Raw genomic sequence first — 19741 nt, 5'->3', positions numbered from 1 at the left:
CTCTGCACGTAGACAGATGGAATACATCTCTGCTTGGAACATGCTTGGAAAAGTATCCACCGACACACAACACAAAATTCAACATTAGTATACACTTAAGTAAGTGTTTAGTCCTAATGCACTTTTCTATTATTTTTTCTGCCCTGCATTTCAAAAAAATCTTTTTCAAAATATCTAAAGAAAAATAGTTCGATATACATATTAGTCCAGGAAAGGGTTTCAATTGACAATTATATATTGGATAGTGGCCAAGTCTTCGATTACTCAAAGCTCAATTCCAGTTTTTTACAAGACAAGCTGATATTAGATCAAAAAATCTGTCATTAGGTTAAGAGTTGTGATCAAATTTTTGACAAAGAGGCAAATTATTTCGATCCTCCATTCGCCGTAGTCACTTGATTTGACACCTTGCGACTTTTATCTGATTCAAAAACTGCATTTGGCGATGAAAGGAAAGCGTCATAAATTGATTAGAGTCATTCTAGCCGTATTGCCACCATCCTAAACGAGATTCTCACGAAGGTCACTGAAAGCTTAGCACTCAAATTCCAGTTATGTATTCGCGAAGCGACACTTATTTCAAACCTGGTTCAGGATCCATGCGATCTGAGCTGTGGTCACATTCGCAATTTGATTGATTCTTTCCACTCGTTATAGGCCAACTTCCTTGAAAGGGTTGACATTTTGAATTATTAATAGAAATTTGTATACTCAAATATGACGTACTAAACTAGTAAATTAACGTGTCGAACTCAAAACAAAAGATCGATTGTTCGCAGGTCTCGCTAAAACCATCGCTCACCAACACCTAATTATTCAAAGTACTCTCAAAAGATCCATCGTGTCTCTGCAGGTTATTCGATGATTGCAAGATTGTTGCAATTTAAATTTTCGAAAAAAGGAACTAGCAAAGACTTCACTTCAAAAAGTGTGCCAAAAAATCATGCGCTCAAGACGTATTGGCTTCTTAATGAGTGAGTGAGTTATTCTAATTCCAAATACGTGAGTTTTCATATCGCACCATATCGGCGATATCCACATCCGCGATATCGGAAAGCATAAATAGTTATTTGAACTCGAAGTACTTAAGCCTTATAAAGTTCTATAGTTCTGAAGGCTTCTCTTGAGCTGAAGGCCAATTTTGAGTTGATGAGATCTTCATCGTTGTGTATCAGCAATGTGCTCGGTTGAGCTGTCCAGCCATCTCGATGTATAGGCTTTTTACAAAAAAAAGGTTGACAAAAACTGAGATTAAATTGGTCATATAGGAAAAAATTAACGCAGCCGTTGAACAACTCCGTTGCCGCCAAAAGCTCGACTGATTAGAAGAGTGCTGTCAACTTCCCTATGCCGTAGCAGCTAAAGTTACTCGTTGCATCGGATTCATCGTCCCATCGTTTTTTACCAGCCATATAAAATGTTTCTTTTGAACTTCAAACTATGATATTTGGGCAATACTTCGAAGCATTGTTCGAGAGTGCCACTTCATACCACTTAGATGTACATATGATATAGATATGTATATATGTATTACTCAGTTCCAGCCACTTTTATGTCAGTACCAAGAAACGTTCGATTGATACAGAAACTAGTCGATGGCACACCCTTTATTATTAATTTCACAATGCAAACATTTTTATGTATAAGTTAGGGTTATTCAAATTTCAAACTTAATGCTCATTTTCTAATTAAATTTTCCTAGAAAATGTGAACCTGGTCAACCAAGCACCAACAGTGAACGAATCAGGTGAGCTTTTCAATTAAAATTGAGCAACGAAAAAAAAAACTAATAATTTGAAATTTGTTAAATCTATGTTTGCTTGGTATTATTTCTGAGCCAAAGCCAAAGTAATCGGCTGAATAAAATTATAAAAATTTCAAGCATAAAAGATATTTTTTTAATTGGTTGTTTTATTTTGATGTTCTTGTAAATGTTGTATCAGTTTATAGGGCCGTATAGCAGGTGTTTTTTTCTGTTATTGTTCTTGATGCCAAATAAGGCAAGCACCGCAAAAGAAATTGTTTTAGATTGAGGATGACTTGGCTTGAGGAGGCAAGTTAAGTAATTATTAGAGTCAGGCCAGGTTAGTCCATCGGCAGATATGTTTTCAATTCTGGTAGGGTAGTGGTTTAGCTTGGGGTAATTTTCACAAAGTGCGTGTAATACTGCCATTGAAGTTCAAATCTCACGAGCAAGTTGGCTAAGCTTAGTTGTTGCTTTTTTTCCTTTCTGTTGCGTATAAAAGCTGAAAATTTTTTCTCCACTTTTTTAAAACTTTAATTTGAATCTCAAAATATTACATAATAAATAAATCCAAACGGAACTATTATATCTCTAAAAATACCTAAAGGGTTCTCCAATAAGAGGTGTTATTCCCGTAAAAGATTACTGGTTCGTTGCTTGTGTGGCACATAGCGCCGTCTTGCTGCAAATAAACGTTGTCCAGATCAATACCATCCGATTCCGGCCATAAAAAGTTGTTAGTATTCTCTCGATAGCGCAATCCATTCACCGTAACTGTTGCTCCAGCTTCATTTTCGAAAAAGTAAGGCGCAATGACTCCGCCGGACCATTAACCGCACCAAGTCACCAGTCACACGTTGAGGATAGAGAGGCTTTTCAACAATAACTCTTAGATTTTCTCAGCCCCAGATCCGACAATTTTGCTTGTTGACGAAGCCACCGAGGTGGGAATAGGCCTCTTCACTCAAGACGATTTTTGGATGGAGTTCCGGATCACGACCCAATCAGCAAAGACACGACGTTGTTGATGATCGGCCGGCTTGAGTTCTTGTATTAACTGGACTTTATAAGCATTAAGACCCAAATCTTTATTCAAAATACGGTGTAATGACGTTTGTGGAATGCCTAATTCCAAAAAAACGACGAGGAATGGACAAACCTGGGTTTTTTTCAACACTTTCGGCTACAACAGCAACATTTTCGGCTGTTCTTGAGCGACGTGCACGGCTTTTATTCTTCAGATCACTAACTTTTCCCAACGGCTCGAATTTTTTCACCAATTTCTGTATTGTGGTCCGACAAGGTGCTTCACCATGACCGAAAAATGTTCGAGTTTTACGAACCGTCTCCGCCAAACTTTCACCATTTTATAGTGACTTTTAATAATTTCAGTGCGTTGTTTAAGCATTTATTGTTCCATTTTTATTAATTGCGTAGTTTCTACTTGTCAAATATCAAAAAATGAAAGCTTCAAAAGTGACATCTACCGAAATAGCGGGCTATTCAAAATAACACTGTTATTGGAAAACCCTTTATATACTATGTCGCATCTAAATGGCCCATCTCTCTTTTTAGTTTAAATACTTTGCTTGATGTATTTCCCTTTTCTGAGAGTTCAATCGTAATCTACCGGCACTAAATGGCACACCTATTTATGTTAGGTACTTTATCAGGGTTACATGAACGGTCCAATGCCGAGGTTTTTGTGTTGAAGTTCTATGCCCAACCTAGGAACCATGGGGAAATATAAATATATGTGTAAACTTCCCAACAGGTTATTCTCAGAAAGTGTTTCTACTAAATTGACTTCAATGGCAGTAATGTAATTTACTTGAATTTTGTCTCATCCAAAAAAAAAGTAATTCTCTTTGAGTTGATCAATAAAGGAAACCCAAGTCAGGCAATTCATTGTGTTGAATATAAAAATACAAAAATGAAAAAAGCAAACATTCATAATTTTTTTAACGATATTCGCAGCAGATTCGAAATTAGTCTAATAAATAGCCGAGAAATACTTTTGCTGTAAATACCAGACTTAACTTAACTGACCTACAGAAACATTTCATATATTTTGTAGGTAGTGAGACGTTCTCTAGCTTTATCAATGACGCTAAATTAATTCATACTTTTTTTTTTGCTTAAAAATATTTAAATTTATTTTTATTATTATTAGTACAACTTACTAAAGTAAAAATTTTTTAATTTTATTGCATTATTTTTTACAATGCTTTTTTTCTTTCTCAGGCTATATTTCCAAAACTCAAATGTGACAGACAATGTAAGTGGTAGAAATGGATCCATACGCTCCGCCAGCACAATATCTTCGAGAGAGTGCGAACGAAATAGTGGATTAGTCAGGTAATTTATGAAGATTTATTAACAAGTTTCATCTTTCAAGGCATTTAATCTGAGTCTGGGTAAAATGTGAAGCTTTCTTTTTTTTTTTTGGGATATCAAATATTTTGTTATTATATTTAATTTATGTATTTTTTTATTTTTTCATTTATTTTTTTTAATTTTTTATTTTTTTTTTATTTTTTTTTTTAGAATTTATATATTTTTATTTATTTATTTACTTGTTTATTCATGTAAGTAGTACAGAGTAAGACTTACGTCTCTTAATAGTACGTCAACATTATTATATGCAACTGGAATGATTTTAATATGAAAATTTCTTAATCCGAATTTTCACAAATTCATTAAGAAATCAATAAATTGCAACTTAACAAAAATAACAAAATACGGCTTTTGACAATAGAAAAATAAAAGCTATTATTATTTTATAAATCCACTTTTTACAGCCGAACAAAAAGTTTTAAACTCTACCAACTAATTTATACTAGAATCCCGTAAAACCCTTCGATCGCTCTTTAGAAGACAGGTCTACCTTTTTTAGCAGAGGGCTACGGCTTGTTGTATTAAATATGACCTTTGTTAAAGGGTTTGGGTGGTTTTGTAGTTGAGCAAAGTATTCTTTTGTATTATCTTCTACCTCGGTCTTAACCGTAGGTATTTCAAATCTCTGAGAATTTTTATTGACGTGACAACGTCTTATAATTTGATGGAGCCGGCTGCACGCACCAAAAAATGCGACGTTACCTTGCTCTGAGCCGTTCCATTTAAGGTTTGAACTGCTAGCGAGAGCGCGGAACAAACGACGAAAAGGCACAATCGGCCTCCGTGTTCGGCAATGTTCGACATCTGGCTCTATCCTACTTGAACAAGCGATGCGTTCGGACAGCTGCTATATAATAATACTAGACAAATTCAAAGCCTATGTGAAACTACATACACACATACACATGCCTGTATGCACATATGTATGTTTGCCCTTGCCCCTTGCTGTGGAATATTATGTATGACGGAGTCTTACGTCTCAGTTTACCCCCAGGGTACAAAATTATAGGGTTTGCTGACGATGTCGCTGTTGTGGTCGTAGCTAAAGTACTACACCAAGCCGAAGCAACCTGCAACCAGGCTGTCGGCATGGTGAAAGAATGGCTGCGCAAGAACGGTCTAACTCTTGCGGATCATAAGACGGAAGCAGTGCTCATTAGCAGCAGAAAGAAGGTGGAGTCGGCAAATATAATGGTGGGCGAAAATACCATAGGATCGAAACCGTTCATTAAATACCTGGGCGTATTAATCGACCATAGGCTCAACTTCAGAGATCACCTATCATACGCAAGCAGAAAAGCGGCAGAGGCAGTAACAGCACTGACGCGCATAATGATGAACACTAGAGGCCCTAGGCAAAACACTAGGAGACTACTTAATACCGTGCTCTCATCGATTTTGCTGTATGCAGCTCCAGCATGGGCGGAAGCAACTAATTGCAGCTCATATGTGAGTTGTATGAAATCAGTGTATCGTCTGAGTGCCCTCAGAGTGTGCTGCGTGTTTCGAACGGTACCAGAAGACGCCATTATGGTTATTGCAGGACTACTCCCAATAAATTTAATGGCAAAAGAGTACGCTCAAGTTTACCAAAACAAAGCTACTTCAGAACGACAGACAATACGCAAGGAAGCAAGAGAGCGTAGCTGGTGTTCATGGCAGGGAAAATGGAGTTCGTCCCTGAACGGACGCTGGACGTACCGTCTAATTCCCTTAATAGCCAAATGGGTTAACCGTAAGCATGGACAGTTAGACTATTATCTGACCCAAATACTCACGGGACATGGGTGTTTTAAATCCTATCTATATAGGTTTAAGCACGAAGACGAACCGTACTGTTCTCATTGTGCACCAGCTGTAGAAAACGCAGAACATGTTTTGTTTGTATGTCCGCGATTTGTGTTCGAAAGGGAGGAATTAAGCACTAGGGTGGGGAAGCCAATTTCGGCTGATAACCTAGTGGATATTATGTTAGAGTCAGAAGAACACTGGTCCGATGTAATATATGTAATATGGCAAAAATAGTAATCTCCAAACTGCGTCGCGCTGAACAACAGCGCAAATCTTCATGAAGAGGCAATAGGCCGCTCCCCTTCCCGCGAAGTCATGCCTAACGATTGTCCCGCGGTGGGAGTGAAACGGAATTGGGGTGGGTTTTTAGTGGGTGAGTCGAAAGGCAAGTCCCACACTTTTCGGCTTTCAATGCTTTGTGCCACCTCAACAAAAAAAAAAAAAAACATATGTACGTTTGTGTATAACGAACTTTGTTCGAAGAGCCAATTGAGTGTGCGCTTTTACTCACTTAAAAATGTGCAAACAAATTAACAACAAACATATGCCAACGACAAATGGCAAGGCTGGAGAATAGAAGGAGGAGTAGCAATCGAGGAAAAGTTTGTTCAAGCAGCTTTCATTTTTCTTTTTAACTGAATTTTTGATTATTTTAACCGATTCATATATCAATAAATGTATAAGAATAAATATTTAACACATGCGAACTATCGCTTTTATATGCAATAAATGAGCAGCAAAGAGATTAAGAGAGCAACAATGCATCATTCCATTCATTGACTGGCACATTTCAAATTTTATAGTATTCAGTAGTTGAACGCAAATCGGCAACATGTTAGGAAGTGAGCAAATTTTATTAAAAGAAACAGAGAGCATAAATGAATTTGATGTACACAACTCTTTTTACAACAAATTACAATTAAATTTGCAAAAATAATTAAGTAACTAATTGAACACAATTGAACAATTAGCTCGAATTAGAATCAATTATTTTGATATTTTGAAAAACAAAAAAAAAAAAACTGAAATATTCATAATATGAATTTCACACATATATATATTACGTATCTACATAATACAATATATACTACGTATATCACATACATGAACATCTATTTAACGTATGTACTAACTGTTTATTAACTAGAATAACCGGGTATATTCGCATTCAGCAATTCGAGCTTTTTAAAAGAAAAGTCAGTCAAGCGACTCCGGCTTGGACTATTAATAATGCCCGCAAAGGCAAATAGTCGCTCCACAGGGCCTGAAGACGTAAGCGGCGTGTTGCAAAACAGTGCTATGTCCTTTAATGTGGAATATTTGGGCCATATATTGGAAGTCTTATCATCATCATTCAAATATTGATGCATCATATTCGAAATAGAATGCATGCTTTCACCCTCCTCTGTCAATTTTGACAATGAAGCAGTACTTCCTTCTGCAAAAATGTAATCAGATTTACTAAAAATACCATATATGTATGTATATGTGTTACTTATGCAGAACTTACCACCATCACTGAAATCATAAAAGGTCGATTCAGTATACGAACCCTCACATTTATAATTTTCGTTTGTTGTAGGAAGGTTCAGCTTGATTGCATAATCAGTGATGATACGAATAACCCTTTCCGTTATTCGCGTATATGTAAATTGCGGTGATGTTTTTTGTAAGATTTTCAGCCAGCTCAACTTTACATTTGGAATCAGTGCAGCTGCAGCTAGCGCCAAATCTGCCTCCTCATTTAATTCAAAGAAAGCTCGGAATCGTTTTCTTAATTGCTTTTCCAGCTCTAATGCAATTGTAGAGAATGGATGCTCGATTTTCTGGTGGATTTTTATCAATTTATTGCTCAGAGTGATAATTGTAGGCAAAAAGGCAACCATATCCAATACTCTGTTCGCCTTGCATAAAGTCCAGACTCTGAGCAATAGGCGCCACAATCAGCTTGTATGTATCCAAATATGATAGTTCACAGGATGTATAACGCGGCAGGCTCAATTTATCGCACAACTCATCCAGTTTTGGATTGTGCTGGAGAAGTCGAACAACGGCGTCGTATAGCGAGTTCCACCTCGTCACAACCGGCACAACGAGGCATCCACCTAAAGTTTCCTGTATCACTTCCGAACTTTTTGGCCATTTGCATTTTTTCCACAAATTATCGCATTTTTTGAACACCTAAATAAATTATATTCTAGTATAAAATATATAAACTAAAATATTTCTTACCATAGTGTTCCGCTGGAATAGGGATTCATCGGATTTCAAAATTATTATTAAATTAGACGTAGCCAGAAGACTTAATGTGTGGCTAGAGCACCTGTGGTGTTTAGGGAGGCAAATCTTGTTTTGGAATTCTGACATATCATGGCCGCCGTCATCTTCCATCTCAGTAAGTATTTATGTCGGTCATGATATGCCCAATTGCTTCCGCAGAGTGAACTCCAAATATCCTTTTGCACGCCAAAGCAGCTGATTTCCTCTTAAAATCTTTATCAAGCCAATGACAGGTGTATCCGAAAAAGCTTCTGTGATTTCCTGACCAAATATCCGCCGTTGTGCAGACATGTTTGGCTGTGGCTAGTTCGGCTTTCACACTTTCTTCCATGCGTTTGTGAAGCTCTTCTAATTTTTTCATTGCCGTCTGTCTATTCATTAACTTAAGGCCAATACCCTCAATTAAGTTGATGAATGACTGCCTTTCAACCAGGGAAAGCGGCAAACCTGAATCCACTAGAAATTCAATAAGTTTCTTATCGAAATTTGATTGAATACTCAAGTTTTCATTTTTAGATTTCTTCGTAAGATATTCCTTATGAATTTTAGGATGCCGCACTTTGAGATGGTTGATAAAATTTGAAGAGACCCCCGTAAAACCGCGAATCGCCTTATTGCAAGCAACGCACTTTCCGATTATTTTATCTTTTTTATTTTTGTGAAATCTGATACAAGGTTTTTATATAAAATTGATTGATGCTTTACTTCGTCCAAAAATTCATGTTAACCTACACCCATTAGTGGAATTACTACGGCACACTACACAAGTACTTTAACAACACAACAAAGACTTTCGATGTATAGTTTTGTAATGAAACGTTCATACCTTCTTAACTTCAATATAAAAATTCGAGGTGAAAATTATATTGCCGAAAGTGCTTTCCATACGTCTCTTCACAAATTGTTCACCATCTCCATTGAACACCTTCCATTGCTTTGATTCTTTCGAAGACGTGTATGTAACATCAAAATCCTCATCATCACCAGAAAATTCAATTGCAAATGATATTTCTTCCGACATTGCGAGAAATAAATATGTTTTTAAGTTAACAGAAATACAACTTTCATTTAGAATATTAAACAATGCGAACACTTCAAAGTTTGAAGTTGAAACAAATTGCAAAGCACGTTTATTTGCAAAAAATTTATTTTTATCAAAATAATTAATTCTAATTCGAGCTAATTGAATATCTAATTGCATTAGCAGAAGTCAATTAGATTTCTAATTGTAAAGGTAAACCAATTTTTTTTGCTAATGGCAACTAATTCCAATTAGTTTTACCATTGGAATAAAAATTACAATTATCTAATGGGAATTAGTTGAACTCATTATAATTGTTTGATGAATTAGAGAATATAAATCAATTGCATCAATTGGTAATTCTAATTGGAATTTAACATGTTTGTTATAAAATAATAAAATCAAGAATTAAACTTTAACAGTCGAGTACAAATTGAAACAATAAATTTTATTCAAGTATTTTGTAAATTTAAAATGATTTTCTGAACGAAGAATTTTATGAACATTTTTTCTAAATTGTTTCGGACTACGACTCATTTTGCAGATCCGCTATGTACATTGTAAAAAAAATTGACATAATTGTATTTATGCGTACGAGGGGTGCCTTTTATATTTCGGGATTTGGCAACCCTGGTATTGCAATCTGGCAACTGACAACTGTATCGCAAAGTTTGACATTTTTTGGCTTTTAGGTACTCAGAACGTTTTGAAATACCAGCGCTATTTGTGTTGTTTACAGTAACTTAAAAGATTCATCTTGGTCCAAAAATGGAATTAAATCGTGAACATTTTCGTGCGATTATTTTTTACAATTTTCGACGTGGATTAACTCAGCAACATTGCATGGATGAACCTGATTAATTTTTTTGCGATGAAGCTCCATCAAGGACCAGTGTTTATCGATGATACGGTGAATTCAATCGTGGTCGTATTTCACTCCAAGACGAATTTCGTGAAGGTCGTCCAAAATCAGTTGTTGTTCCGAAAACCATTGATGCTGTGTGCGAACTGATATTGCAAGATCGTCGTGTGGCCTATCGTGAGATTGAGACAATCTTAGGCATTAGTGGGACCAGCATACATTCAATATTGCATAAACATTTGACTGTCAAAAAAAATTTGTTCGCGTTGGATCCCACACAATTTGTCAATCGCTCAAAAAAAGGCTCGTGTCGATTGGTCGAAGGAAATGCTCAAAAAATACGATCGCGGGGCTACGAAACACGTCTATGGCATCGTGACAGGTGATGAATCATGGATTTATGTGTATGAGCTCGAAAGTAAACAGCAGTCGACTGTATGGGTGTTTCAAGATGAGCCAAATCCAACAAAAGCTGTTCGCGCACGAAGCACTTCCAAGCGAATGGACGCCTGTTTTTTCGAAAAAACTGGACATGTGGCAACCGTACCACTAGAACAACGCAGAACGGTAAATTCTGAGTGATACGCAACCATTTCTTTGCCAGTTGGCTTCCAAGAAATTAGGAAAACCAATCGTGAAAAACGGATCACTCTTCACCAGGACAATGCGAGTTCTCACACATCGGCTTAAACAACTGCATTTTTGAGCACCCAAAACATCGAATTAATGGGTCATCCGCCGTATAGTCCTGACTTGGCACCGAATGAGTTCTTTTTATTCGCGTACGTAAAAAACAAACTGAGAGGTCAACGTTTTTCGACACCTGAAGAAGCGGTTGCGGCATTCAGAATGCATGTTTTGGAGGTACCTCATTCAGAGTGGCAAACGTGCTTCGACAATTGGTTCAAACGCATGCAAACGTGTATAGATCTTCATGGAGAATATTTTGAAAAACAATAAAGTGATTTTCGATGATTAAAATTTGTTTTTGTTCTCTAATCCCGAAATATAAAAAGCAAACCTCGTACAAATAAATCTAACTTGATCAATTCCATTGCGATTCCGTTCACCTCCTTCTCTATATCCATACAAAATATCTATCAAACAAATAAATTAAAATTTTCTTTTGAAAAATGCAACCATTCCATCAATATTTTCTTGTGATGTTGTAACGATCAACTATCGTCAGTAAACTGACTTTACAGACAACCTCTTTTTTTATTTATTTATTCAAGAAGCCAAGAAGAAATGATTTCAAGCTGACCACCAAAACTAGAAACTGAAATAGTTCATCGTGTTCCGGTCAATATCGATATCATTTTGTATTGATATCTCTGAACTTTATCAATTTGGATACCACAAGTCGTACCTCACAGCTTAATGCTATACATCCAAATTCGTTTTATAACAGGAGCACTTTCAAATCGAAGCTCAATGCCGATTTCCTATTTTGAAGCCAGCTCAAACTGGCTGCTCTTAGCCTCGTTTCCAATAGTATTGCTGAAATATGTCCTTTCCAAGTGCGGAATCCGTCCGAATGTACTTACAGCCTGTTTTTGTGTTGGTGGCTGAGGTAGGACGCACTTACAGCGAGCGTCGTCTACTACGTCGTGTGGTGTGGCCACTAAAACAATCCCACATCTTCTTCCGCGGAAACACTCCTCCTGAAACTACTTTCTGCATTGTTTCGAAAGGGCTCAGGGTGACGTGCATGAAATGAACCAGTTCTATGGACGTCTGGGTCCACCATGCTTGTTGCCAGCTTCATGCTATTAGCTCGTCTTCTTATGTCTCTGTCTGTGGCGCTTCCCTTTGTCGTACTGCGTCGAGGTCTAGCTCGGCCAAACTCCCAAAAAGGGTGTACACGCCAATTATATATATATAATTCATCTTCAACGTATCTTTTAACCGCATTCCAATTGTCTTCGCATTCAAGCATCTTACCGATCACATTGCTCGGCGCGATGTCACCAGTTTACTCCTTCAGAACATATGTTTCCACCAGCCATCTATCGCAACTAATGAATATGTGTTCGGCGTCATCGCTCGTTACCTTATTCATGCGACAGAGGTATTTCGGGAAGTATCTGCGGCCCGAGAGGTGCTGAGTCATGAAAAGGCCCACTTCCCCGAAGTTCTCTTGGACGCATTTGCCTATTGATGAATTCAGCCTCGCCCTCCGTCTGCCACTCGATTCAATGTCCCATCGTCTTTGCCACCTCTGCATGGTTTAGCATCTCAGTTCCGCGGCGTTAGTGGCGGCGTGTTTTTTCCTGGGATCCCAAGCATATATTCGTTCTCAGGCCATGAGGTCGATAGACATGTTCCCGCTGATCACAACACAAAAACTGCTGCGTCTGAGACAGTGCGTTAAGCTAAAGCAACTCGGAGTTTCGTTGTCGATTAGACAGCCTCCAGTTCTTTGCGCTTGGTTTAGCGCAACTTCCCATATTTCGCTGCCGTGAAAGAGTATTACATTTGTAGTCGCCATGATCAGTTTTCTTTTGTCCCTTGAACCCATTTGCCTATAGATGGCAGCTACGCCGTCCATCTGTCAACCGATTCAGTGGCCCATCGGCTTTGCCACTTCTGCATTGTTTGGCATCTCAGTTCCGCGCCATTAGTGGTGGCGTATTTTTTCCTGGGATCCCATGCATATATTCATTATCGGGCCATGAGGTCGATAGGTATCTCCCCGCTGATCACAAAAACTGTGCCTGAGACAGTGCGGTAAGCTAAAGCAACTCAGAGTTTCGCGCAACTTCCCATATTTCGCTGCCGTGAAAGAGTACTGTGTTTGTGGTGTCCACGATCAACCTCCTTTTACACTGAGTTGCTCCAACGATGTTCACCATTAGTCTGCTCAGCATTCCCGTGGTATTCGCTGCTTTAGTAGTCACGACATACAAGAATTTTTAAAACAGGAATTTTTAATATATCAACACTAACTTACAGCCAAACCCCCAAGAACAATATAACAGGTTTCCTGTGCAAGCCCGGTTGCTAAATCGGGAAACCTTTGTAATTTTTCATATACATTTTTATCGCCATTTTTTAAAGAATAAGTTAATAAGAATGCCTAAAACTTTTCCCGAAGTTTGCTTTTTGCTTACGTTTTGTTCATATTTTCAATATTTTATTTGAACTCTTTTCGCAGAATGATGTCCAGTATGAGCATGGGTGACTTCATCTCGCCAACAGGCTCTAATCTCAGCCCATTAGAGAACTCTGCGCTGCGAGTATCACACGAGCATACCGATTCAGGACTCGGTGCCGATCAGGACTACGCCTATTCCTCGGAAAGGTAAGCATTTCACATTCCACATTTCTCTTCAATTTTTATATGCAAAGGTGAAAAAAATAGAAATAGAAAACAACTTGCCCACCTCATTTGCCGCCCCACATGACGCGCCTCTCCATCCTATTCCCTATTTTTAGATCTAGCGATAGTACCCGCTATGGAACTAACAAGTCTTCGGGCGCCTCCAGCGGCAGCCATCGCAAATCAATTGGCGGCGGCGGCGGCGGCGGTGGAGGAGGAGGCAGTGGCGGTGGCGGTGGCGGCACATCTACTTACAACATCTTAATGCAACAAACTGTGAGTAATCAGCAAATGCAACACCAACAACAACAACAACAAGCTCCGCCTCGCCAAACTTCATGCTTTGCACAACGCCAACAACAACCATCGCAATCGAAACCCATTTATAACAATCCCAACTCACACACCAGCCACGCCTATCAAATGGGCAAACTGTTGGCGCCCATACACACCTCATCCAATACCCATGGTCCCTCGTCCCTTGCTTCCTCCCACCATTCGGCAACTAACCTTACTAATACTAATGAGAAATGCATTTCAAAAGCCGCAATTCCAAACTCAAACTCAAACGCAAACTCGAATAACAACTCCAACACCAACAACAAATCGAACAATAGCAACAGTAGCAGTGGTGTTGGCAATCGTCTACTGAACTACACCACATTCGAGAATAATCAATACAAGTTCAGTTTGAATAATGTTTTCGGCAAAGCGACTGGCGCGGCAGCTGCCACCGGCCATAATGTTAGTAGTGGTAATGGCAGTAGCGGTAATATTACAGGTGGTGGTGCTGGCAGTAGTAATGCTTATGGTTGTGGTAGTAATTTAAGTTCTAGCACCAATCGTATGGATAGTTTCGTCGAATGGCCAAATACGCCGGCGGCGCCCTACTACTATCAGGGTCCCCCATCGGTCGCGGGACTGCACATCAAGAAGCGCGATGCCAAGTCCGACATCGGCGTACCCACACGACGTTACTCCGGGCAGGCTATTACCAAAACCCAGCTACTTACAGGCCAATTGCCGGGAGCCAGCTACTATCACACACCAGCGCCCATACACACAGCTGGCATGGGTAGCTTCGATTCGCGTCTACACCCAGCCAAGTCCGATCTCTTTCTATCCTATATCCATCACGGCACGGGCGGGTCAACGGCACTTGGCGCCGAGTACGAACGTCCGTACATTTACAACTACAAAATGCCACAAATGCCCGATTTTCTACGCGGCACAGGGCAACAGCAGCAGCAACAGCAAAATGCACCCTCGGAGGGGCATCAACAAATGTCAGCTTACCACATTTCAGGCGCACAAACCGCCGATCCACCACCACCGCAGCCAACGCTCTATAAACCTACATACGGCGGCGGCGGCGGCGGCGGAGGTGAAAGTAGTGGTAGTGGAGTTGGTGTGGAGAGTGCAATGTTATATGGCGGTGCTGCACCTGCCACCGATGTACTCTACTACCAGTTCGACAACGGTAAGCCGCCTATCGTGCAACAACCAAAATCTTTGCTGCACAAGGCCGCAAACAACACAGGTACCGGTGGTGGTGGTGGTGGCGGCACAGGTGCAGTGGTAGGGCCTTTAGTATTCTTGCAACATGCCAGTGTTGCGTCATCATCAACGTCAGCGCAGCAGCCACAAACTGTAAGTAAAATCGCCCAAAAATGAGGCTCATCAAATCGAAAACCGTATTGGAAATTGAAAGCGTCTTTTGCATGCGGCATGCAGCATGTGGCATGTGGCGTTAAATGTGGCATGACCAGCTCGTTGCACGTTGCACGTTGCACGTTGTTTTGTTTTTCTGTTTTTTGTTTTGTTTTTGTAATACGTGTATGCGTGCTACTAAGTACAGATTTTCTTGTGTTTTTTTTCATTTTGTTTTGTTTTTGCGTCGCACCCCTCGTTTGTTTTGTTTGTTAACTCTGGAGCATCGACGCACAAATACACGCACACGCATACAAATGAAGTGCTCCACTTTGTGGGAACTCTGTTAGCTGGTAATTACTTTGGGCTTTGCCGATTTTCCAAATATGCGTAAATGTGCGTGCGTACGTGTTTTTTTTTTTTTTTTTTTTTTTTTTTTTTTTTTTTGGAGGTGGCAAAAAGCATTGAAAGCCGAAAAGTGTGAGACTTGTCTTTCGACTCACCCACTAAAAACCCCACCCCTGCTCCGTTTCCCCCCCGCGGGACGACCGTTAGGTAATACTTCACGGGAGGGGGAGCGGCCTATTGCCTCTTCATGAAAATCTGCGCTGATGTTCAGCACATCGCAGTTTGGTATTTACTTATCGTTAAGTATTAGTTCTGGGAGGGGAGCGGCCTATTGCCTCTACTTGAAAATCTGCGCTGCTGTTCAGCGTGACGCAGTTGGTGATTCCTAATACCGTTAAATATTATTAGGTACTACTTCACGGGAGGGGGTGTGGCCTATTGCCTCTACGTAAGAATCTGCGCTGTTGTTCATTGTGACGCAGCTTGGTAATTACTATCCTTGCCATGTTACTGACAGCGGACCAATGTTCTTCTGAGTCAAGCATGATATCTACTAGGTTGCTAACCATTATTGGCTTCCCCACCCTATCACTCAATTCTACTCTTTCCAGCTCGAAACGAGGGCAGACAAAGAAAACATGTTCTGCATCTTCAACTAGACTGTTGCAAAAGGTGCAGTACGGGTCATCTTCGTGCTTAAATCTATGCAGATAAGCCTTAAAGCATCCATGCCCACTAAGTACTTGGGTCAGGTAGAAATCTATCTGGCCATGCTTTCGATTTATCCATCTTGTGATATTCGGGATCAATCGATATGTCCATCGTCCGTTCATGGAGTTCTTCCATTCCTCCTGCCAAGTACGGATGCTTCGCTCCCGTTCAGTCCTTCGGTTAGTCAGCTGTGCCGGATCCGCTCGATGCTTTTTTATTTCGGCGAATTCTAGTGCAGTCAGCTTAACTGGTAGCATACCCGCGAGGACTAATACAGCATCTTCCGATACTGTGCGGAATGCACAGCACACCCTGAGGGCACATAACCGGTATACCGATTTAATGCCTTTCATGTATGTGCTGCAGTTAGTTGCTTCGACCCAGGCTGGTACCGCATATAGCAGGATAGACGATACCACACTGCTAAGCAACTTCCTAGAAGCCTGCTTAGGTCCTCTCGTATTCATCATAATACGTGTCAATGCAGTTACAGCCTTCGCTGCTTTATCGCTGGCGTATGTTAGATGCTGTTTAAAGCTTAACCTGTGGTCAATCATTACCCCAAGATATTTTATGTACAGCTTAGATTCTAGTGCGTGGTCACCTACTCTGAGATTTGCTGTTTCAACTATTTTCCTGCTACTGATGAGGACTGCCTCTGTTTTATGGTTTGCAAGGCTTAAACCACTAATGCGCAGCCAATCCTTGGTAATTTCGACCGCTTGGTTGCAAATCGATTCGGCCTGGTTTAGGAATTTAGCAACGACTACGATTGCAATGTCATCAGCAAACCCTATGATTTGGGATCCTGGAGGTAGTTGGAGACGCAAAACTCCATCGTACATTATATTCCAGAGGAGTGGGCCCAACACTGACCCCTGTGGTACTCCTCCGGTTACTCTGTACCTTTTCATTCCTTCGTCGGTTTTGTATTGCAGCACTCTGTTAGTGAAGTAGCTTGCAACAATTTTCCGAATGTAGGCTGGGTGCGTACGTGTGTGTGTGTGTGTGTGTGTGGCGCTTTGGTGCAAGTGTTTGTGTTTGTTTGCAACCATTGTTTTTGTTATTGTTGTTTTATTTATACGTTTAACATTTCGTTGCATTCCTTAATTTGTTATTTTATATTCGTTAAATAACTTTCAGCATAATTTTTTTTTTGTATTGTAAATTACACATATATGTGTGCATGTTTATATAAGCGCACGCCTTAGCACTTATCCTGCATTCATGGGTCAAAATTACCGAAATCACTTTTAGCAATGAACATTTATTTATAGAATTCATATTAGATTCTCTATAAGGTTTGCTTTTCGACATTTATTATTTCTTAAAACTAAATTTGAAAAATGTTGATTTTTTTATGTACCTTCCATTCTATACGCTGCGCAGTGGGAGAAATGGTCAATCTAGCGGCGCTTTCTAAATAGCTGCTTAAATACAATGAAAAAATACATTACTTTATTCTAAAGATATGTGTTAATTATTTATTTCTATGTTTTTATGTTTTATTAGAACTATTCAGAGTTGGAGCTCTCTGAATTACTGCCGTCAATTATATGTTAAAGAAGGTTTTTGACCTCATCATCTATTTCAATGTGATTTTTGGAGTACTTGGAAGTGCTTTTAGACTTAGATGTAATAATAGGATCTGAAGAAACTAAAAGAGTGTGTATTAAGTCTTCCATTGTATTCAACCTTGAGTTTTTTCGCGTATGGTTCAGTCTATAACTGCGAAAATCTTTATTTCTTGCTTCAAGTGCCTCTTCTGACATCATTCCTATTGGTAGCGAAACTTTTTCAATAATATCTGCTCCGTGTATTAATATTTTATGTACGGTCGAACTTTCTGAAAACAATTCTGAAACAACCTGTGAAGCATTTCTTTTTCCAGCTTTGTAAAGACTTACGCTTGCCGCTACCATTAACTCTTGGTTAGGTGTTTCGTTAACAATTTTTTTTTTTTTTTTTTTTTTGAGTTTTCATTGTACACTCTTAAAAAGGTTTTTGTATACGGTGATCAACAGTTGGCTTAGAAAAAATTATATTTTCATCCAACCATTTCTTATTTCGCTCTTCGAACACTGACATAACCCTATGACATTCTTTCCACTTTTCCACAAGTTTGCTTATGAAATTTCTTAATTGTTTTTGAATTTTGCGAGTTTGCTCTTCACTATACTTTGAGCGATCAATGACGTTAGAAAATATATGATTTTCAACCATAAGACATTTTTTTGTTGGTACTGGTTCACTGGGTGCGTTTAGACTCTGCCATAGTATCTAAAAAAGGAAAAAAATCAGTAACTTGCAAATACTTGCAGCCAATTTTTTGACAAGACGTAGACCACAACATATTTTAACAAATTGTACAAACATTGAATCGAATCCCATCGAATCCACCACACTTATTTTCTACGGAACATTGGATTACACATTTAAAAACACTTTGATATAGGACAATTTATTTTTCCAGACTTTTTTTTATTTAACATATACCAAATTATAATAATTAAGTCGCAAGTCTTATTAAAAAATAGTATATTTAAGTTTTTCAGTTCAACAAAATTGCACTTAAAAATAGGTAAATAGTATCTAATTATTACACTTGTTAAAACATGTGTTAAATTCGAAAGCTCACAGATATGCGAATATTTGGAACAAAACAAAAACGAAACCAGAAAAGACCCCGTTAGGAAATAAATTTTCAATAAAACAAACAAAATTTGGAGAATTCTGAATTTAAAAATTTCGCTAAAGCGCCGCTAGATTGACCATTTCTCCCACTGTGCGCTGGGGAGAAGTGGTTAAGGCGCTGGCCCGATGCACGCTGGCTTTGCTTGGCTTTGAAACCTTGTATGGCCAAATGGACGTTCTGAATGCTGTTATAACAATCAGATGATTCGTAAAAGGAAAAAGAAATCAGAGGTGCTAAACGATAGATAGGTTCCTAGTAAATGCCGTGTTGTGTGAGACCCACAGTCAGTGCAAAAATTGTTCTGAAAACTAATTAAAAAATGTGGTGTCGGAGCAGGTATATATTCTCATAGACTTGGAATTGAAAAATCTGTGCGTCTCCCCAATACTAGCAGTGTCTTCCAGGCGGAAGTACTGGCGATTGGGGAAGCTTGTAGGCTACTAATCACAGATTTCTCTTGTAAGCGCTATTCTTTCGAATAGCCAAACTGCAATCCAGGCACTGGGCTACTACAACCTCTAAGCTTGGAAATCAACGATGTTCTCAGGAAATATCACGCAGAACTAGGTATCAACTACAAAAAATCCACCCGTAAGATTTATTTTGAGACATCGATCACTTTTATTAATGAATTATATATATATATTTTTTATCAAATTCTATAATACTTGAATTATAATCAAAATATTTGCGTCCATATATACAGGTATTGGGCAATGTTGACCCATATAGGTTTTTTTTATGAGTGCAGAAACAGGTTAACTGATTTTGTGATTACCATTTTTGTTGTGTTTTATATACTTAATTATAATTGTGAAAATACTAAACTACATAACTGCTTAGGCTAAATTGTGCTAAACTTTATGTCTATAACTTTGCATGTCCATATATTTGATAAGCGTAACTATTTTTATATCTAT

At 38.8% G+C, this 19741-nt stretch overlaps 1 protein-coding gene across 3 annotated transcripts in view; it reads left to right on the top strand.

Moving 5' to 3' along the window:
• Window positions 1-19741, top strand: part of LOC128855717 (band 4.1-like protein 4) — a 273260-nt gene that overhangs the window by 162944 nt on the left and 90575 nt on the right. For 2 of the 3 annotated variants that reach the window (XM_054090858.1, XM_054090859.1), the window contains exons 12-14: window positions 3989-4102; window positions 13253-13399; window positions 13534-15067. In XM_054090858.1, coding sequence (XP_053946833.1) covers window positions 3989-4102; window positions 13253-13399; window positions 13534-15067 — 1795 coding nt within the window. The remainder of the gene's footprint in view (window positions 1-3988; window positions 4103-13252; window positions 13400-13533; window positions 15068-19741) is intronic. The other variant, XM_054090860.1, reaches the window with a different exon arrangement.

The sequence above is a fragment of the Anastrepha ludens genome, chromosome 2 (genome assembly GCF_028408465.1).
Source record: "Anastrepha ludens isolate Willacy chromosome 2, idAnaLude1.1, whole genome shotgun sequence".
In the NCBI taxonomy this organism is placed as follows: domain Eukaryota; kingdom Metazoa; phylum Arthropoda; class Insecta; order Diptera; family Tephritidae; genus Anastrepha; species Anastrepha ludens.
This window is presented reverse-complemented; position numbering and strand designations above follow the sequence as displayed.